Raw genomic sequence first — 21,363 nt, 5'->3', positions numbered from 1 at the left:
CTAATGTTGCTGTGCACTCTGAAGCTTCTTCATTTTCATTTTCTGCCTCCTAGCTATTCTAAGCTTTTTGTTCTTTAAGAAACTGTCTTCTGTTTGGTATAAGAAGTCTTCAATTATTCCAACCTGCAATTATAAACAAGTGGTGTCAGAAGTATGTCCCTTCCCCTGTATAAAAACATTCAAAACTCTTGCAATTAGTTTGTTTCAAAACTAATTGCCTTTAGAAAGAAAAATGCATGAAGGCACCTGTCGTACAATTGGCTGGAGTAACAGTACATGATTTCATAAATTTTTTTTTTTTTTGTCCCTTTCCATTTGGACTCAATTACTTTACTGCTGTGGAATAGACTTCTTTCATTGATATCTGTACACTGAAAATAGGAATTTATCACAACTCTGTCTTTAAATGGCACTGAAAAACAGCCACCTTAAAAGGAGGGGATGATGAGGAAATTAATCTCGGGCAAGTCTTTTCTTGATAAGGAAAGGGAACAGAGGCTTCTGGCATTTATATGCCAAAAATCAACACACAGAGAGAAATGAGTATTCCGCTTTGCCGTGGCAAGAACCATTTTTCTATTAAATCAAAATAAAGTTCTGAATAAATATGTTTTCCCATGAAATATAATTCACTAGAGAATACAGGAAAAGAATAAAAGAAGCTGAATGATAATTCCTATAGACAACCTCAGTCTCCTTCCAAAATAAAAACATAATTATTCTAATAAAGAGTACATTCAGATAGATACCCGTCTTCCTTGCAGTGCTGATTTCAAAACAATCTTAAATATGTATAATAACAGTATGGCATATAGGTATTCTGTAAATACCCAGCATTCATAATTTCACGGCTATGTCTCTCCATACCTTACCTTTATTCACACGCTTTGTCAGCTTTTGCAATGTGCAGCACTTCTATAAACCGAAGACGAGAATCATCTCCCCTCACACCGAGTTATACTCAAGACCTAGACCCTATGTAATACGAGGATCTAAAGAATCAATCTTCCAATTGCGTTCTAAGCCACAATCTTTTTTTAAAAAGTCCTAATCTATCATTCTGACACACATTTGGTGGAGTGTTGCTTCTTTAGTCACAACACAGAACAGCTGACTATGAATTAATCTGAGTTTGGCTTACTAGTATATTTATTCATATACTGAGCTGTTACTAAAGCGCTCCTCAAGCTTGAACCCGAAGCAGTGCCGGGCACTCTGGTCATGGCTGGCGTTGGTGAGGGACGTGTGTGTGTGACAGGAGAGGGAGAAAACCATGCAGGCGCAAAAGATTATGGACAACTACTTCTGACTCGCTGGGGGCACAACGTACAAATTTGGGAGAGGAATTCTCTGCCTCCTCGTCCCCACCAAGCTTGGCGGGTCAGTGGATCAGCTTTGCATAGTGCCGTGCCTGAGGCCGTGGAGAAGTTTCCTGCTGCGCTTGTGGACTTGATGGGCACTTGCGCATGGGCTTTTGCTCCTCCATTGCCAGGAGATCTGTTGCAACAGGAACATTTGGAGGTTGGGACTCGCTAAAGATAGCCTAGCAGGCTAGCTCCGCTGTGACGTGCTCACAATATAAACATGCGGCGGATTAGAGAAAGGAATCATTATGCTATCCTCATTTTTAAGAAGCCGAAATAAAAGCTTAGGAAATCATTGATCTGGCAAAAGCACGCAGGAAGTCTGAGAAAGACTAATCACTTAGTGCCAAACTCCAGTCCAGGGGCTTAGCTGTGTTTAAAAAAAAAAGCAACAAAAATATTCATATTTTCCAGCTATTGGGAACAAGTGATCTTCATTACTGGGGGGATCTTCTGGGATGCTGGAGATCTCCTGCCTGCTTCTCTCTGGAAATCTTGCTCAGAAAAGTCTCCCTGGGCAGCACACATTGGGCAGATGGGGGCGGGTGCGGGGGATGCCGAAAGGAGGCACAAGGCAAGGAACAAATTTTTACAGTCGCTCCCTTAGTGAGAACACACCGGCGGCCGCTCGGTGAGTGATGTCATCAGGAAGCCCTGGGCGGAATTATGTTCATACCCCGAATCACAGCTTGTCTGCTGTTATGTGCATTTAGTATTTATAGACTACCTGTCAACTCCAACCCCCAAAATAAGTTCTAATATGGCATATCAAGGGTGGAAATAATAGTTGCTTACATAATTGCAATGCTACTGACACAGCTGATGAGCTGATGATGTTATTTACACAGCAGTGATGGCATTCAAACCCTAGCTGACTTGCAATTACACTGTACGCTCTGAGCCCTAGCACGATTTAAATTACCATAGGAGCACAATGAAAATACAGTCTCTTGACAAGATAAAGGACGGGGAGTGGGGGGGGGAAATGGTTTAAAAATGTCTTTTCAGTGGCTGCAGTGTTCAGTAGTGCTTATTCATGGCTTTTTAGCTTGCACATTTCATTTTAAGAAAGTAAATTGGAAGCATTATGTTCTGCCTTTTCGCCTTGATTTAAAACCTCCCTGTGCCCGCTCTTCTGCTGTTTGACTGCAGTGAGCCGCCTTCGTGGCTCTCACTGGGAAATGCAAATTTTTTTTAAATCAATAGTGTCACTTTTTTTTCCCCAATAACTATTTAAAAAGGAATCCGTGTGGATGGGAGTGAGTTGAAGGACATAGTTTGCAACCAGCCCCAAAGTGATCGCTCTTGGAAGCGCGGCTGTTGGAGGGAAGTGGATTTTGGAAAACGCATGTGACTTATTCCCGGACAGAGCAATAGTTAACCACAGACTAATGCTGATGCCAAAGCTCAGAGTTGTATAGCCGAACCCTTCAGTCACTGYTCAGGCAAGAGCTGCGCTAAAGCCAACGTGAAGAGCGATGCAGGACTCGGTCCACGGTGGAGCGTTCACGGTTGATCGCTGTCCATGACCCGCAGAAGACTCCATGCATGTCCTATCCCACCCCGCGTAGGGATCAGCAAAGCTGGATCAGGCCCTCGCGCCTTTTGCGCTGGGACTTTCTCTCCCTCTCGCTCCCACCGTGAGCGCAGTGCCAACGCATGCCGCAGTCTGCACTCGGGAGTCGGTCGGCAGCATCGGGCCCGTCCCACGCGGGCTGCACGTAGGCATCGTGAGCAGCCGTGCCACCTGGTTGGCATCCTTGGAGGGAAGTCCCTCAGATGCTCTCCTGGACACATGAAATGCAGTTCTCCAGTGTAACCAGATATACAGGGTCTTTATGGTCTTTTTGCCCAGCGTAATTTCTTCGTCGCTTGGTGACCTGAGAACTTATAAAGACAATTTGGACTTCAACCTGTTTTCAGTCCTCTGCTACCRTGTCATCTCACTTTCAAGATATCCCAAGCATTTGCCAGTGCAGTTACTGCCAGCAACGACCGGGAAGGACAAAACCTCCATGCGCGCTGGAGGGAAGCGTATGCCCTCCAATCGATAAGCTGCCAACGTTGATGGCACAGCCTTTGCTCTGCTGCCGAGACACCGGCATAGAGCTGCAGCACTGACAGAGCGCGTTTAAAAAGTATTTCCTTGTTCTTTTATTCTCAAAGAAAATCAGCTGAATGAGAGAGGTTGTGTCTGCCTTCCCTCCCTGCCACACATTAAGGCATTTTCATTCTGACACAGAGTGAGAAGGTGAAAAGCATAATTAACACCCCAGAAGTGACTGGATGGGCTACAAGTCAATTAGTCTGCTCTAAATTCRAGTTCTGAATTCACTAGGAAATGAAAATGATCTGTGGTTTGTGTGGATTGTGCAGTGATCAGCTCATTCTTAACTAAAATGGGTTTACACAGTTCTCTAAGACTGTGCAGAATCTGTAAATGCTTGCACTTTTGGCACGTTTATCTAATGCAGTTTATGCGTGCAATGAAAATCTGGAATTCTTTTGATAACAGGAAATATAGCAGGATTAGCTTGCAGGGTGAGCCGCAGAAGGTCTCATCGGACAAGGCAATATATGGTTTTCCTTTGGCTTAGCATTTGATTCAGAACTACGGGATTTTTTTTTTGAAAGCGACGTTACATAGGATTTCACACAAAGATAAGGAACAGTACAGGCCTTGTTTGAAGCATATAAAACTACTTCTAATCCTGCCCTCATGTACACGTTGCCCAGGGACAGACAAAGGGAAGAGAGAGGAGGAGGGCTTCCGAGACAGCGCAGCGGCTGCTCCTGAATCCCTGACACCTCGCTGCTTTGACCGTTCAGCTCTGCTCTCTGGACGTCATCCTGATTGATTCTCTTGCGGCATGGAGGGATATATAAGCAGCACTTGCTGGCTGCGGCTGAATTACAATTATTGAAAGATTTCAGTGTAAGGGACCTCTGGAGGTCACCTAGACCAACCTCCTCTTCAAAGAAGGGCTTTATGGGAAGTTACCACCTCCTTTTCTGCTAGAACTTACTGCATTTCTGGTAATGGCCAATCAGTCACTTCTGAATTTGCCTGGAGGCAGCTAGATTTGCCCTGAAATGTGCACAGCACTAGTATATTCTTTGCCCTGCCTATGTACTCACTCGGATAAGACATCCCACATATGGTTCTTCATTATGTGCTATGCAGCAACTACAACCAAGAAACTGAGACACTATCCATCTTTCAGGGTGGTGCAAGTCCTGATGCATCACAGATGTCATTAAATGTGTCAGTTTTGCTGCAAAGGGGCTGTTCCAAGGAATAGATGTCCATGTTCGATGACTTACTAATGGCCCAAAGGAAGCTTCGCGACTTACCCAAAACATGGGGAAGCTAGTCTGGTCACAGACTAACTTGAATGCACATGTGTTTTTTAAAAGATCAGCATAAATCTGAATAGAAATACAAAACATCAGTTATAGTAGCTGCTAAAGAGTTTAGGATAGCATGAATGAAAGAGCCAGTGCCCCATCAGGACAAACCGATGAAGGATAAGTGCTTGCTTTGTTTAGAGAAAAACGTAGATGGATATGCAGCAAGCAGACTCACTCCCAGCTTTATAGGATTAATAGGGTAAAACTGTAAAAGTATACAGGCATGCATACAGGTTTTCTAGAGTGCCTAAACATCCAGACTTCTTAAATCCCAAAAGAAATTAGGGCTGTTAGTCTGAAATAGGAAATAGGTGCTTTTGAAAATGTCTGCAGGAGCTATAAATAACATCAATGGCAAAAATGATCTTCTGGCATACAGAATCTATTTTTACTTGGGAGCTATTAGTAATAGAAAGCAAATGAGCTGCCTTTAAATATGAAGTACCTCTCAACATTTTCCTTTGTATCCTAGAGCTACTTACTAAAGCACTCCTTGGAGTGAGTATAACTGAAAGAACACTACTTAAAGGGCTTAGAGAGTAAGCAGGGATGACTGTACAGTGTGGAGGAAAAGCTGAGTAGATGCTTGAGGAAGAACTACTGATATTTTATTAAAAATTAAATCCTCATTTGTGCCTTCCAATAAAGTCAGTTAGAACAAAGGTTGCCCAGCGTCTGGAAAAAATCACGATTTTATTGTTTGTGTGTTAAGTGAAGCACATCTGAGCTGTTAGAGTTGCTTTTGGAAGGGAGCAGGTTTGCACAGTGCCGCGTGGTCTTAGCTACCATGGGCAGGCCAAAATCATTTGGCCAAAATGTAGGCCAAAATCCCACATTTGTTTGGCAATGTAACCCAAATGTCTGCACAATTCTTGCCTTGGACCTGCTTTCGGAAATCTTCACGGTTTTAGATGCTGATGCCAAAGATGAATACACTGCCCCTCACGCTCTATTTTTGTATTTTCACATGCCTGGCTTGTATGCACTGCCTTTCTTTAATGAAAGGAGTATGACAGACAGCTCTGTCACACGTTTCCATCCTAAAGGACTGAATTTAGTGAAATACTGAAAATAGCGTTTACCTGTAGGAAAGAGGATAGCACGTTAGCAAACAGTCAATGCTAAAAGCAGATGGAGGAAAGAGAGTCTTTGTTAAGGAGGAACTGAATAACAATAATAATGATCATGGTAAAGAATTACATTTAGGAACCACCTCACAACCGAAAAAGTCCCTTTGTACTTTACAAGCTCTCCTGAAATCACTATAAAGCTCAGTGCTTACTATGAGCAGTCTTGTTGACTTGTGCTATTTTTAACAGCAGTAAGAAAACCTGGTAGCAAGTGTTTATAGGGCCGGAGACCTTCTCTAGTAGAGGGCAGCAGGTAAGCAGACCGCTCATTTATAACTGACAGCATGATTAGCAAGGGCAGGGGAAATATTTATCTAAATCCCTACGCAGGGATTGTTAATGCCCAGCATCCTGTGATTTAACTGCCTGGCAGCTACAGCCAGCTACATTATTCCAAAGTTTAAGACATTTACTGCTCGACTGCCATATTTGCTGCTCTTTAAAATGATTCCAGTGAACTAGCTTATCCTATAGCTTGGTGCAACAGAGCAAGGCCTTTCTCATTGCAGAACGTTTTCTCCCAGTAGTGTTAGCAGTACTTGTGCTGTAGCTGTGATGACCTGAGAATTATGGGGAGAGATGATATCTGTTATTAGACCAACTGATTTAGCTGGAAAAAACAAGACAGGCTTTTACATATACAAACTTTCCTTGTGGTCTAGAACAGCAAACTTGAAACTTCCAGGGTCTGTTTCAGACCTGAATAAAATCTTCTAAGCCTGAAAGCTCAAAGTTTCTTAGTGGTCGCATCCTATGTTTCTTATCTCGCATTGCTAGTCTATCAGTGATCTGGAGGTATAGCTGCTTAGTGTGTGATGTCACTTCTTAAGCTCATATTTATATTAGATATTGGTGCCTGGAGGGGGGAAACCAGGCAGGATGCAATTGCTTCTTCCCATGTAGCTGGGGATCCTTCCAGCATCTTGCTGAGGTCAAAAAAGAGGAGGCGGCTGACAGTCATGCTCCAGCGGCATATGGGATGTCTTTACTTCTCTCGTACGTGAGACAGATAAAACCAAAGACCCACAGGGTCTGATTTTAGGGACCAGGAGTACTGATAATACCTGAAATCCCATTGTCACCTCTCTAACACAAATAGTTCTGTGAATCCCATCATATGCTTTTACTGTCCCCAGAGTGGTGCCGAATTTATTAATGGGATTCTTGGGTTGCCTTTCTCCTGTATCACCTCAGATTCAATGGCACAGATCTGTTCTACTCAGGTGCTCTTCTAACTTCATCTGATTTGAGAACTTCACTCACTGCAAGGGTAAAAAATACTCTTTGCTACAGTTACTTCTTGTCCCTCTCAAGAATGCCACTAATTCTGAGTTAATTCTTTACAGAATGTCTTAACGTGTTCTCCAACTTTATCAAGAAGCCRATTTTTGGCCAACTCTTATCAAAATTTTAGCTCTTCTCCTCTACCTGGTAGCTCTGCTCTTCCTTGCCTTCACTATCAGTCTACCTGTATCGGTGCCACTAAAATTATTTCCCTCTTGTATTTTCACTTCTCTCTCTTCATTGAATGACTTGATTAGACTTCTACTGCTATTCCTACAAATCCACTTTTTCTCTCCTTTGCCATCCTTTCCTTTTTCCCTCCCTTTTCACAAGGGATGTGAGCGGTCGTGGAACGTCCAGCTGTAACTCAGTCCCAGGAACAGAACAGACCAGGAACCGGTTTCCTTCTATCAGTTTAGGGATAGCCAAGCTGACTCATGAGAGGGCACCAAAACCCAATCAGCTTTGGAAGTCTGCAGCTTCTCAGCACAGAGTGCGCGTGAGCAAGCTGAGTTCTTCAGTGGCTGTGGCACAGGCCTGGATGACTTTACAGGACCTTCCAATGTCATATACATCAAATAACTATTGTAGTAGCCAACCTCAGCAACACGTCCACTTTCCGTCAACATACTATGAATCTCCCTTCTTGTTTCGCCGGCTGACCTAAAGACTAGCTAGCCTATGGCCCTTTTCCATGGCTTGGTTTTCAATTACGAGATAATGTCAGTGAAGAGCACAGTTCATAAGACAGTGTTCCCCTGCTGTTGCAAAAAGCAGAGATGTAGTAAGCAGAGGTCAACTACTGAAAATCTGTTTGCCTGGCTAAAAGATTATGTAATATGTTAGACTAATTTTACTTCATTTCATATTCACATATATTAGTGCAGCTTTTGTTATATACTTATCCTTATGTAAGTTACATCTGTTCTTTTATTCACTCATCCATGTTTGCTCTGCTTTCAGATTTATGAAACAGACATTTCACTGAGCTCAGCAAATGATGGGCGTAATAACTTATCTAAATTGCAAAGTATTTGATGCCCTTGAGGTAAACTCAGATGTGAAGGTTTTATGAAGTGTCTCACATGTAGAAGTGCAGGAAAGTGTTTATTTGCCAACTCATGTCTATCCTGTGGTTGCTCAAATGATGTTAAGAGGATCCTATGAAACCACTATGAAGTCCTAGGGGCTAGATGGAGGAGAGAAGTAGGACTACGTTATTATCTTCATAAAGGAAGCCGAGCCGTATTGGCACTCACTGCCTTATTTGATTCTCTTCTCATTTGATGTCAACTTTCTGGTTGATAGGCTCTAAAGTGTCTATTTATTTAATGACATGCCTCTCACTGTAACGATATTGAGGGACTTCATTAGTATTAATGAATTTATTGTTATAGGATAGAAAAGTAATCGCTCCTTTCTTTCTTTCTCTTACAAAACTGAAGAGAAATGAAGGCTCCATAAAGGAAAGGAGCAGCCCTAGGGCTGATCCTCTACACCCTTCTACCTGTAGTTGTTATAAAGTCATGAAGTGCCTACGTTTCTGCAATGGCCGTGCAGGGACTTGATTCCCTGAGTTATTCAGGGTTGAGCTCTACTGCTAGCATCGGTGTTTTGTTCACTGCATATTTCACTTAAATCGTATGTAACTGTCAACAAAGAGGCTAGTCAGTAATGGCCAGACCTGGATATTATAGTAGTATTCCCATTTCCTTAACACTCCAGTGTCTGCAGAACTCTTCTGGGACAGAGTCTGATTATCAGATGAGTGTCCATCAGTCTCTCTTGGAAGTCTCCTGTTCGTTTCTGCAGAGCATCGTGCATCTGAGGTTATTGCCCAAACCACTGGACTAAGTCAGTCCCTTTGTATTAATAAAATCAGATGTAATTTATCATCAGTTAAGGAAAGGTAAGCAAAAATATATTTCTGCCTCTGTCCACTGGTGAGGACTTAAGCCTCTTTAAAAGATGGGATTTGGTCTCTGCTCTTTCCCATAGCATTTCCTATTGACTATTTTATGTGGGCTTCCCATTCCTTTTGGTGGTTTCAGAGAAGGCTGTTCTTAAGGAATTCTGATGGTGCAATATTTAAGTCCCTTTGCGACTCAACCCATAACACAAATTGGACTGAGCCAGTAACTAAAAACAAATTCCTAGGCATTCTAGTATGGTGCTGTAAATCCTCTGCAAGTCCAGCAGTCTGGACAGTGGCAAGTTTAATTTGAGATTTTCTGACAACTATAAAAATAAGAAAGGAGGTAAAATACATTTCATGAATGCACTTGTTCCTCTTTTCCAGTGAAGTCAACTGAGACTCAGTCCCTCCTTTAATTAATTGAAAGGTCTTTACATCCAGGTGTCTGTGCAGGAGACCTGCCGTAGAGTCACTGCACGGAGGGCAGTTAAGTGTTGTAGTGTGTGTTCAAGAGTATGCAACTGCTTGTACAGATGGGCTGAACTCTTGGGGGCCACCTGCACAAGCTGGGGAAATGAGGAGAAACCAGGCAGGGCATGGCAAGCTGTCACTTGTCCCTCCGAACCTGTCCATCCCGCTGGAAGCACCGGTGACAGGCCCTGGTGACATGGACCACTGATGGCTTTCTCATGCAGGCTCAACAGCCTGGGCTCAAATTTTAGCCAGGGGGCTGGAAGGAAAAGTGTCCATGAAATCCTGGAGAACAGGCATGAAAGGAGTTTTGAGAGCCTGCCTCTGGGTGTTCTTCAGGGATATCTGTCTAACTCGTGTGTAAAGGGGATTTTTCATAATCTCCCAAGGTAATCTAGGCCTTCCTAGGTCAGTCCTCCTTGTTGGAGGAACATCTGTATCCTGTTAATGATGAGAAAGGCATCTCCTTTGCAGTGCCATTCACTTTTCTCAAGCTAACTACTAGGTAATTTTTCTTTTCTTTGTATTTAAAACGTCCAGAAATAATTAGCCCATTTGACAAATGAATTCACTTAAAAACATAAATTTGTCAGTAGATTGGATGAACAGTGCAGCACCCGAAACACTTGAAACTACACATAACGTTACTACTTTGTCACTCCTGTAAATTCAAAATCGCCCAGATTAATTTCAAACTAATTTGATAAGCACTCCGCTCTGACAAAAGGAGTAGTGCTTGGATGTCAGGCTTTGTGCCCTTGGATGTTCAGCCCAAATGAATTTTTTATGGTTGACTTAGAAAATAAAACTCTGAAAACAGTGTTTGGTAATGGGAATTCTGACAGACCCTTTAACCATTTGGAAAATAGGCAAAGCTATAATTCTGCTGCATCAGAGAAAAATTTTGACTGCTTTCATTAGGCGCAACAGCTGTTTCTACTGCAAAAGCCAAACTTCATTGGTGGTAGTGTAGCTGTCAGCTTTTCAGGAGTTTTGCATTTATAGCTGCTTGCATAAACCCATTTATGTTCTTTTTCACTTTCCAATGTATGTAAATTAATTCAATAGCATAAATACAAATAACTACCTTGTAACTAGATCTGTGTGAAGGTCCTTTGTATGGTCCTGCAATCAGTGTCACACGATGAATGAATTGAGAAATTCTGAACTTTTCTAAATAGTTCTAGCACATATAAGTTACACGCTGTAATCCGTGTCACATCAGCTTTTCATCATCTGCCTTAATCCTCTTTCTCAGTTGCTTATTAGGGTTCTTTAACTTAGCTTAACATTCTTAATTAGAGCTGGTGAAAAAGCTCCCAGAACATTTTCCTTCCTCTTCTGTTCAAAGAGAAAATTTCTCTGAGAACATGCTGAGTATGCCRAAATTTAAATTTTGGAAGAAAAGTAAAATAAAAAAGAAGTATTTGATGATGCTTTTCATTTCTTTATTCTGAAATAACATAGAAATATATTTTTATATTATGAAACAAACAGCAAGTTCCTCTTGGAACGTGAAGCCTTGTATCAAGGCTTCACAGTTATTCAATACAGTTATTCAATTGTCAAAAATGAAATGCAAAGCTATGTTCAGACTGCAAACAAATTGTTAAGCACCACATTTTAACATGGCACAGAGCAGATTTTCAGGGCTTCAGTAAATCTTATTCCTGAATATAGAATTTTGCACAAATTCATGTGGCATAATATGGGATGCCAGTCCATTTTTAAATGTTAGCTTGATTTCAGTTAAGATTACACTGAAAGTAAAAGTAGCCAGAGAAATAGACAGAACGTACGTACATACATACATACATACATACAAATACACTGAATGAAAATATTTTGAAGTTTTACTAAAATTGCAATGACATATTAGCTAGTGTCTGTTGAATACATGGGAATCTTTTTAGTACCAGCAACAAACTTCCAGTGAGCTGTTAATAAATATTTAGATATCCGTTTACTTGGTCTGGCTTTCAGCCACGTTCCCTTCCCAGCAGCTTCTTTTGGACCATGGTTGTCCAGAGGACAACTGGAAATCAGGCGGGTTATTTAAACATCTAACTATGGATTAAATTCCTTACTTTAGATACAAATTTTGGAAAAAAATTTCTCCGGTACATAAGTCCATGCTCTGAGAATGGGGAAGATAACTGTTAGAGAAGAACAGGCAATTGGGTATTTGTAAATATGTCACTGGCTCTTTGCATTTTTATCGCTATCAAAGTTTATTAAGCAGGGCAAGAAATACGTACAGAATTGTATAAACATATATGATTGTATACCATATGTAGTGGATGTGTGACAAGAGAGTTTCATACAGTCGGTAGGCAGGTGTGAGAGATTTAGAAAATCTTCCAGTGCTATGCAAGAGTATGCACATTTATCATTTGTTCTGCCTCAGGAGCATTCTAYGACGAAACCAAATCTGTTTATTATTTTGGGCATTTAGGTTTGAGTTAGTTTCTAAAAACAATCTGTACTTTGAAAACTTTATTATGAGCCACTGATCTGACATCTCAGCCAGGCATTACACCTAGTTAGACTCCATCGCAGACACGTTGCCTTCTGAAAACTTTAATCCTAATGACTTGTAAATATTGATTCTGAAAGTACCTGGCCCTCAGCTGTTGTAATTGAATTGTTTTGGACACCTCTGCCGTATTTGCTTTGTCTAGAAAAGTTCATACTGTTTAAAATAATGATAAAAGAATAGGTCCAGATTGCAAAATAATAGCTGGCAAGCAGGCTGGGTTACTGAGGCTTGAACAAGGGGCATTTTGCAGTGCCCCGTATTGGTGGCACTGATGATCACGGTAAATCTCATGGGTTGAGAGAACATGGGACGTTCAACCCATTGATTCCAGAATTTCTTTTAGGTATCTGCAGGGGACCTGGATTTCTTGCACAGAATAAGCAGGGCTGTGTTTTATTTCAGTACAGCGGTGCCAATCTGCCTTCTGCTCGTCCTAGTTATGCTGACCCAGTGCAGCCAGAGTTTGGATTTTCAGAAATTTCCCTGAGGTCTGTCTGCAAACCCTGAATGCCAAAGAAGGCCGACTTCAAGTGCTGTCAGGTTTTAAATCCAAATCCTCTGTTCCTCAGCCTTCCAGCAGAGCTGCGATACAGAGTGAGCGTGTGTGTGGCTGGGCTCTGACAGAGCCGTAAGAATCAGTGTAAGAGCAATGCTTTGAGCCTTCAGCAAAATTTGCTCTTCCTGGTGATGTGTTGCTATCCTTTTTCTCAGAAGTGGCTGAATGTCAATGGCGTTGAATGCCCAGAGTTGTGAAGTGCTTTGGTTTGAAAGGCTCTGGGAAAATGTAAGATCGTCTTATTACATCCCAGCCTGATCTGTTATTCGTTACGTCAGGTCAAACCCATCTGCACGGAGAACCAACATAAGACTCCCTGCATTTCCCAAATCCTGTAAGAATTAAATTGACCCGTTGCTGTGCAGAGACTCCGCAAAGGCATTTACATGTCTTTTACATTTCGCATCGCCAAAGCCTCATTTGAGCTCCAGGAAGGGACTTAATTTGCTGGGCTGAATTTTATTCCCCAAGAACACGCCTTCCCACGCCAATGGTTAGTGCATCATCCCATATGACAAAGATGGAAGAGAAGTAGAAGTATCAGCCAAAGCTAAGCTATTCAGTTTTCCCATTTGCTAACCACATGAGACTATTAACATGGACAAAGATCAACCGCAGGAGTTAAAGCAAGAGATAGATACATATCTGTGGTAAGTGCCTGAGCGCTAACAGCGTTCAAGACACAGAGTCAGGTTTAAAATGGCACCTACTTTCTTTTCTACCTTTTGAGCAGATACGACTCCGGTGGACATTTACTCCCCAAGGAACAATATACTCTTCTGCCCTTAGCTGCAGGTTTTACCTTCTGAATTTTATTCCACACACGTTCTTTATCACTTCTTCTTCCTTCAAGGGTGTCCATGGCATCTGCCATTAGCGACTGCAGCTGTGGTAGCAAGATAAAAATTATCAGTGTGGAATTCACACAGAAATAACTTCTCTAAATACACAGATTAAAACCTAATTAAAAAATCATTTGTACGCTGATGATTTTATTACTCATCTTTCGCACAATGAGCACTGCCACCTCATCTTTGCTTCAGCCATTACACTGTATTATGGTGGTTATAAAATACTTAACAATGGGAAAAAAATCCTCTGGAAAATTTGTATTTGAGCCTATAGGTTTTAGTGCAGTAAATGTTCATATTTAGCAAAGGAAGACTTGGGYTGTAAAGAATAAAGGTTCCATATTTCATTATTTAGCTCTCTGGGATATTCTGTGTAGTACATGAATGCTTTTTAGTATTTTCTCCCAAGGCTAATGTATCATAATTTAAGGCAGCATGTAAAACCTCACAAGAGGACAACACTAACGCTGAGAAGCTTTTACTGTAGCTGAACGTATCTAGCTCATTTTCCCTCCTTTTACTATCCTTTTCTTTGACAGAGCCCCCTCCCTCCCATCGTTCAGCATAACAGAGCATAAAAACAAGGATGACAATTTCTAGTGTGAACTATAAAAAGAAGCTGTAGAAAAATACATGCTAATCAGTACTTAGTGCTAGAGGGAAAGGCCTAAAATTCAGGTTGGTAGTAGTATTGCCTCACGCCAGCACGCTTCCTAAACGCTGTTTTGGTTGCACTTAATTTGGTAGCACGGAGAGGTGGGTGGGATCCAGCTTGTCCGTTCCCACGGGGAGCCTGGCTCGGCAGCAGCTAATACCGGGAAGAAACTGGGAGGAACTTGTGTTTAATGCGTGTGATACTATATTATGCTCTATTAGGTCTCTTCTGCAATATTTAGCTGGTTAAAAGTGAACCCAAAGAGTCGGTTTTGGTGTCTCTTCCCAAATTTGTTAGTCTTTATGAGTCTGGATAGACCGGACCGTATGAGCTTAAGCACTCACATAGAAATCGTCTGTTGTTCTTCCTCCTGTACCTAGATGGGGCAGCAGTCTAATACAAGCACATGAGGCGACAAAACTTAAAACATCAGTGTTTAGGCTCGTCTGAGCAAGGCACAAAAATGTAGCCTTGTGGTTTAAGGAGCAGCTCTGTATTTCCATAATTTTACCTTCGTGTTCAGGGTTTTCAAGATAAAACTCCTCCTCTATGTCCCAGCACCGGGTAAAGGATGCATGAATAATCTTCTGAATCTCTAAATAAGCTTGCTACGGTCGGTTCCAGCTTGCGTTCACTGTGCATGTGCCACCATTGAATTAAATCTCATTGGTCCAAGCATTTGATGAAAACATTTGTTTTGGTGTCTTGTGCATCAGTATTCATGAAAAACAAAACGCAAATTTCTGCCACTGACTTTAAAGGAGTCAAGAACCTGTCATAAATTTTCCTTCAGACTACTTTTATGACAGATAATCTCCTATGAATCCAGAATAGATGCAGCCCAAAGATTAAGGGTATTAAGGGCAGAAGGGCAAAGCACAAATCCTGCTTCGAACCAGCCAGAGCAAAACCTGGTCAGGGGAAGGGGAGTTTTCTCGGTGCCTTTTTTTGGAGCAGTTTGGGGCTGTTCAAAGAAGCAGGAGCTGGGATTAGGACATTGGTCTGTCACTCCCGAGGGCCAGCACGGAGATTTCACTGCTCTGGGCAAAAAGTTAAAACAGAAGAAAACTTTCCAGTTAAAGTTTCACTGAAATTGATACATCCCAGTGCAAAGTGCCCAGTGTGTATTTTGCTTTTAATTTTTATCACTATTTTTGACCAGCTTTGCTGGCAGAGAAAATGTGAATGCTCAAGAGCAGGACAGTTGGCACAGTAATTCTCCTAAAGCTGGTCTTTTTTGGAAAATCCCTTCCAAAAAAAAATGCTGTTTTTTTTTTTTTAATATATTTTGTCCTCATTCTATTTTAAACTGGAGTAGACTTCTGTTTTTTAACAATCTTTCATCTTGATTTTATGGTGTACAAACATGGTGACATGACACTCATAAACCTTGGAAAGATTTTGTTGAGGGTTTTCCCCACCACTTGTATTCAGCTGTTCAAACTAACTGAAATCTTTATTCTCCCAGGATCTATGAATAAATAGTAACCTAAAAAGCCCTCAGCTGAGATTTTCCTTGCCATAGATTAGGACTCTATTTATTTAGTTGCAGGAAGACATTTACAGAGAAGAGTTTATAACTGAAATGCCTTTGGGATCTGTGCTGTATCAGTGCAAATTGCACTGTTATAAATTTGACGTGTTTTAAACTTTATACAAGTTGTACTGTATGTAATAATAAACATCTGGCATCTTTTTAGCATTTTCTAACCAGACAATTTAACGGGCTTGCGTGGTCGTAAAGTCTTATCTCAGTTTTACCGATTTAAATTCAGAATGACCTCAGAGGAATTACTTCAAATTTATATTAGTACAAGGGAGATTAAAATCTGGCCAGCTCCGCTTTCTTCATGGAAAAATACCCTCTAAACTATTTAGATATTTTTTAGAAATGTTACTGAAGAGGGAGAGACAAGTGGGATCGGTGCTGGTGTGGTGATTCCCTTCCCCACGGATGCTGGGGAAGCCGCTGCTGCAATGCTCATCGAGGGACACTGAATCGCCCCAGTACGGCCCCGTCCGGTTATCCTGCCTGGATCCCAGCGAGAAGAGGAGGATGACACGTTGGCCAAACAACGGGGATTTTTTGCTCACTCCTTGGATGACTTGGGTGTGCCGAACCCGCGATGGGCAGAAATGTCTGGGCTTGATGTAATTGCAACACGGTTGGGGAAACAGCCTGGAGTGGCAGGGAAAGAAGCGTGTGCTGTGCCAGTTAGGGCTGAGGAGAAAGTTAAAGCCCGTTAATCACCCCCTGGTAAATCCACTCTGGAAGCTCTTGCTTGCAGCGTCGTGCCTTACCACCAAGGGGCCTGGAGTTTGCTACACTATCCCAGCTGCAAAGCATCCTAGCCTCTATTTTCACACACAGATTAAAGATTCAGTTTACAGGAGGATGAAAGGACAAAGGAAAATAAATGAATGTTGGATTAACACATTTTAATGCTGTGGACAGGATAGCTGGCAGAGACTTTCTGCCTTTTTCTTTCAAAAATCATTTTTACCTTGGCCTCAGTAAACCATGCATGAGCATCCCCATTGAAAGATTTACAATCTGTCACTGAAATATCCCAGAACAGGTCCTCGTTCTGCCAAATCCTACCCCTAAGAGACTAAAGACCTTTGTATTAGGTAGCCTAGAGCCGTCTCCCAAAAAGGTTTCCGGGAGGTCAGGCTTATGATTACTACATGACAAGATATAGGCAGTAGCATAATAGCCCATGCCTAAGCTGCGATGCACTGAAAATATTGCACCCTGGAGAAAACCTCCACCTGAAATGTGTACCAATAACTCAAGACCCTTCAGTCAGCCTTGAAATGTGGCACTGCTGAAGTTTAATGGTAGCAGACTTGCATCGAAAGGAGAATGTCTTTTAATAACAGTTTCTCTGCAACGCGGTTTCCCCTCATCCCGGCCGAGACTTCAAAGCCTGGCGACTCCCTCCTGCAGTTGCAGGCCGCTGCTCGTCTTCCCCAAAGCAAGTCCCCGCGAAGCCGTAACTCTGCAGAGCTCGGAAGCTTTGCAGGACTGCAARCGAATGTCAAGGGACTGGCTTGGGGAAAACAAGAGTTTTTAGTGCACTGCACTTGGATCATCAAAACTGGGCTGCATATAAATGAAGGGGCTGTGGAGGAATTATTTTTTGCCAGCGTGAAACGTTTAAAACTTGTATGTACTTGAGCTCCTTCCCTCCTTCAGAAAACCCAGCAGTTGCATGGAAGAATAACCATACACTTACATCACTTTCTACTTGCAGGATATCAATATAGCGTCAAGACATTAATGACTCCAGCCTCGCAACAACCCTGCTAATATCACTGTCCTAAGTTTATGAAGGAAAAACAAAAGCACAGAGGTATTATACGAATTTACTCGGAGACAGGGAGCAAGTCGTAGATGGAGCCAGGAGTGAAAATCTTTTCTCTCCTTACTCCCCACTCCTCTGCTTTTAGCTCTGAGCTTCTGCCTCTTTTGCTGCAGGTGGCTTGCGATGTCAGGTATCTTAAAGTAGCACAATCTGAATAATTGCAATCATTTTCCCAGACTGATTTGGGGAGGTTTAGGAGAAAAGAAGAGGCTTAAAAAATATGCGTACAGATGAGTCATACTGGTTCTATGAAAGTTATCCTTGCAGGTAATGAGCAGCTCCTCTGACAAGGCACTGCAGCAGGATTTTAAAGCCATTCTTGGTCCGCACGCTCAAGACTAACTTTCAGAGAAAATAACAGCGCAATATTCTGCCCCAAACCTTCCCTCCTTGGCTTCCTGCCTGTGGAGGCCGGAACAAGGATTAGAAACAAATACTTACCAATTCAGCATCCTGCTGGCTGATGTCCTGCAGGTAGGGGATGGATGCTAGCTCAGCCATCGCTTGATTAATCACTTGGGACTCTTCCGTGACTTGCTGCAAGCAACCGAGGAGGCTGGCGTACTGCAACTTCTCGATCACGTGTGAACATGCACAGAAGTTGTCCTGTTCTCTCGGCAAAAGCAGGAGGGTTAGAAGAGAGTCATGGAAAACACACTTATCCYTTGAGTCTTATGCCTTGAGGCTTGTCATCAAATATATATGTGCTGGTAATGCTACAAGCAGTATGGCATCCAGCACCTTTAAGATAATGCTTCTGACAATTATAAAGAGGAAAAAAAGGCTTTCTTTACACCATCTCTCTAGTAGTACTAGAAAAATAAATACATAGTTATAAAATATGTGAAGGAGAGACAGCAGATAACAAACATGAATGCGATGTGTTCGTTTGGAAATGGCTTTTCCATAATCCCCTCTGTTAAATATTATCTGACTTTTATGGATTGCTTTTAAAGTGTCAGTGAAGAGGTTAAGGCAACTGTGCAATGTGTAAACCTATGGTTTGTTTGCAGAATAGGGACATCCAAAGTGTTCAAATATATAACCTTGGTGTACTAAAACTTGCAGAGGTGGTCTCTGATCCTCTAGGCAGCTAGGCACATGGTTAATTTTAAGCATGTGAATACAGAAGCTTGGCCAAGTGCTTGCATAAAATCTCAGCACCTGCTGAAGTGTTTGACGGATGGCAGCGTTAGTACCATATTTTCAAAAGTATTCTGATGCCAAAAATGCAAATAAGCACCCTACCGAGATTTTCAAAAGCAATTTGGCCTAGATTCTTGAAGAGATGTAGCCATTGCGTACCCAAATGTTCAACCCTTCTGAGTGAAATTTCCATTCATTTAATCAGGGTTTTGAATGTATTTAAATGCCTGAAATTCAAAATATTGGCATAGATTTTCAAAACCGCTTCCAGTTTTTTTAGCAGACCTTTGTTCTGGCAGTTACATATAGYGGCAAGCTGAGCCTGCAATTTACATCTGTTTTGGTTCCTAGGTAGATGATTCTAAATCCAATCATACAATGAACAGCATGTATGGAAARTTTTGAATGGAATTTATTTTTCAGTAAAGTGTGTCCTATTTTTAAAATGGACTTTTCTTTACAAAAACCTTGACCTTAACCTTTTTTTGTTCTGCAAAAATTTGCACTACAAAAATTCTATCAAGTGTTTATGAAAATTGGTATCAAAATGACTATCAAAATAATTCATATATTTAATCTAAGAATTTGATAACAATGCTGTTATTGCTTTCTACACCTCATGAATTATCATGAAAGAGAAAATTAATTTTCTTTTCACCCTAAAAAATACAAATAATCGTGGTATCGCTAATTTTACCCATTTTAATAGCACAAAATAAAAAACCTCTGAGGACCAAAAGCAGGAATTTCAGTATAATCTGGGTGGTCCAGATGTGAAAACAACCAAGAAGAAAGACCTGAGCCAATGAACTGGTATTTCCATTAGCTGAGGGAAAGATCCCATGCACTTGCATAGAGAGGAGAAGCTATGGGAAGCAGTTCTTTGCAATATTGCATATACTCCCAGTCAGCTGTGTTTGGAGAGGTTAATTTAAACCAAAGCATTATGGAGCAGAGATGCCAGCATGGTGGAAGACTACCTCTTTTGAGAGAATTGTGGTTTGATTAGTCTATTAATGAAAATGCCAAGGGCTTATTAGTCATCTCAATAAATATACTAAGGGCTAAATTCCAAAAAGAACAAGCAATTAAAAAGGGAAGGAGAGAGATAAAAGACAATGATAACAGAAGGATCACTGTGTATAAATAGGTGCAAATAAGACTGGGGTGGCAATTCTGTTTCTTGAGCATCTGAAACGTGTTTCAGCAAAAGTAGAAATGACAGAAAGCCTAACCAGTCCTAGGGTGGATTTTTCCCTGTTTATGAATAGGATGTTATATGACATAAGGGTGTACAACAGGAGGTGATYTGACTTGAGGAGCCAGGAGAGCACTTCTGGTCCTACATTCTGTCGAACCAACTCTTAGAGGGGAGACCAAGACGACCTTTTTACGTACTATTTTTATCAAATGAAAAGCTGTTTTCTGAGGACCTGACCTAGCATGAGAGACCAGCAAGAGAAAAGACTTCTGTGACCTCTGACATGTGGAACTGTAAGTCTGGCACAGTCTAGTTAGCATGGTGCAAGAGCAAGGAACAAAATGGGTTCCCTTCTCCAGCTAATCATCRGCGTTTGAAAGCCGGAGAGCTGTGTCCCCAGATACATCTGTGCTCATTAAAATAAGGAGGAGCAATCAGTTAATGAGAGAAAGAGAGCTCTTCTCAACATGAAATAGTCGCACAACATTTTAGATACAGCAAAAGGTTCTTCCCTGCTATTCTTGAAAGCCGCCCAAAACTCTTTTTTTGTGCAAGCACTAAGGAATGAGTATATTGAGTCATCAGCTAAGAAAGCAGGTAAAAATCCTCTCTCATCATGCTGTGCCTATTGGGGGCTTCTCCAATGATTAAGAAAGGAAAGGCAAAGAGAAAATTCTTTCTCTGCTTGACTCTCTAGAAAAATGAGAGAACACACCACGTAGCTAAGGGAAACAAATTGGTCATCTGTGCCAACATGCACTCTGTGGACATAGCAATGCTATTTAAGTTTATAGTAGGTTCGAAGTAAATAAATAAATAAATAAATAAATGACAGCAGGGTTTATTTTTAAAGGGATTAGAGGAGGCTGAACATTGTCAGAGGTGGTGTTTCAGTGACAATGAAAAATGCAGGAAGAGAGAGTAAATAACTGCTACTGGCAGGAGAAAAAATTCCTTGGGGAACTGAACCACATGATGAGAATTACATGAACTATAGCAGAATTCAAGAGCCTACTAAGCTGCAGTAAAAAACATAATAAACTGGCCAACCAATCAGATGAAGACAAAATTGTCTCAGATAGGTACAGTGAAGGTTAAGTAAAGAGCAAACTAAATGGAGACTTCAGTGGAAAAGAGTTGGCTCATTTAATAATGAAAAGCGATATACGTTTGAGAAACCAGGTAGCAAGGTAACCAACAAATGCAGTATGTAGAGTCAAATTTGCACCTCAGTTAGAAATGCAACAGCACAGTAGTATGTATCATATTCGTCATTGACCTGGATGAAGGGACAGAGCGCACCCTCAGCAAGTTTGCTGCAAAACTGGGAGGAGTGGCTGATACCCCAGAGGGCTGTGCTGCCATTCAGAGAGACCTGGACAGGCTGGAGAGGTGGGCRGAGAGGAACCTCATGAAGTTCAACAAAGGGAAGTGCAGGGTCCTGCACCTGGGGAGGAATAACCCCAGTCACC

General features: G+C 41.6%; 1 protein-coding gene across 1 annotated transcript in view; it reads right to left on the bottom strand.

Moving 5' to 3' along the window:
- Positions 1-21,363, bottom strand: part of SPATA16 (spermatogenesis associated 16) — an 80,896-nt gene continuing 59,533 nt past the window's right edge. Inside the window, exons 8-10 of the mRNA XM_026061872.1 lie at positions 17,986-18,150; positions 13,473-13,556; positions 1-123 (exon numbers count right to left, since the gene is read on the bottom strand). Of these exons, the coding sequence (XP_025917657.1) occupies positions 1-123; positions 13,473-13,556; positions 17,986-18,150 (372 nt within the window). The remainder of the gene's footprint in view (positions 124-13,472; positions 13,557-17,985; positions 18,151-21,363) is intronic.

This window comes from Apteryx rowi, unplaced genomic scaffold (assembly GCF_003343035.1).
Source record: "Apteryx rowi isolate R43461 unplaced genomic scaffold, aptRow1 scaffold_10, whole genome shotgun sequence".
Classification (NCBI taxonomy): Eukaryota; Metazoa; Chordata; class Aves; order Apterygiformes; family Apterygidae; genus Apteryx; species Apteryx rowi.
Note: the sequence above shows the minus strand (reverse complement) of the source record. Positions and strands in the feature narration are given on the sequence as shown.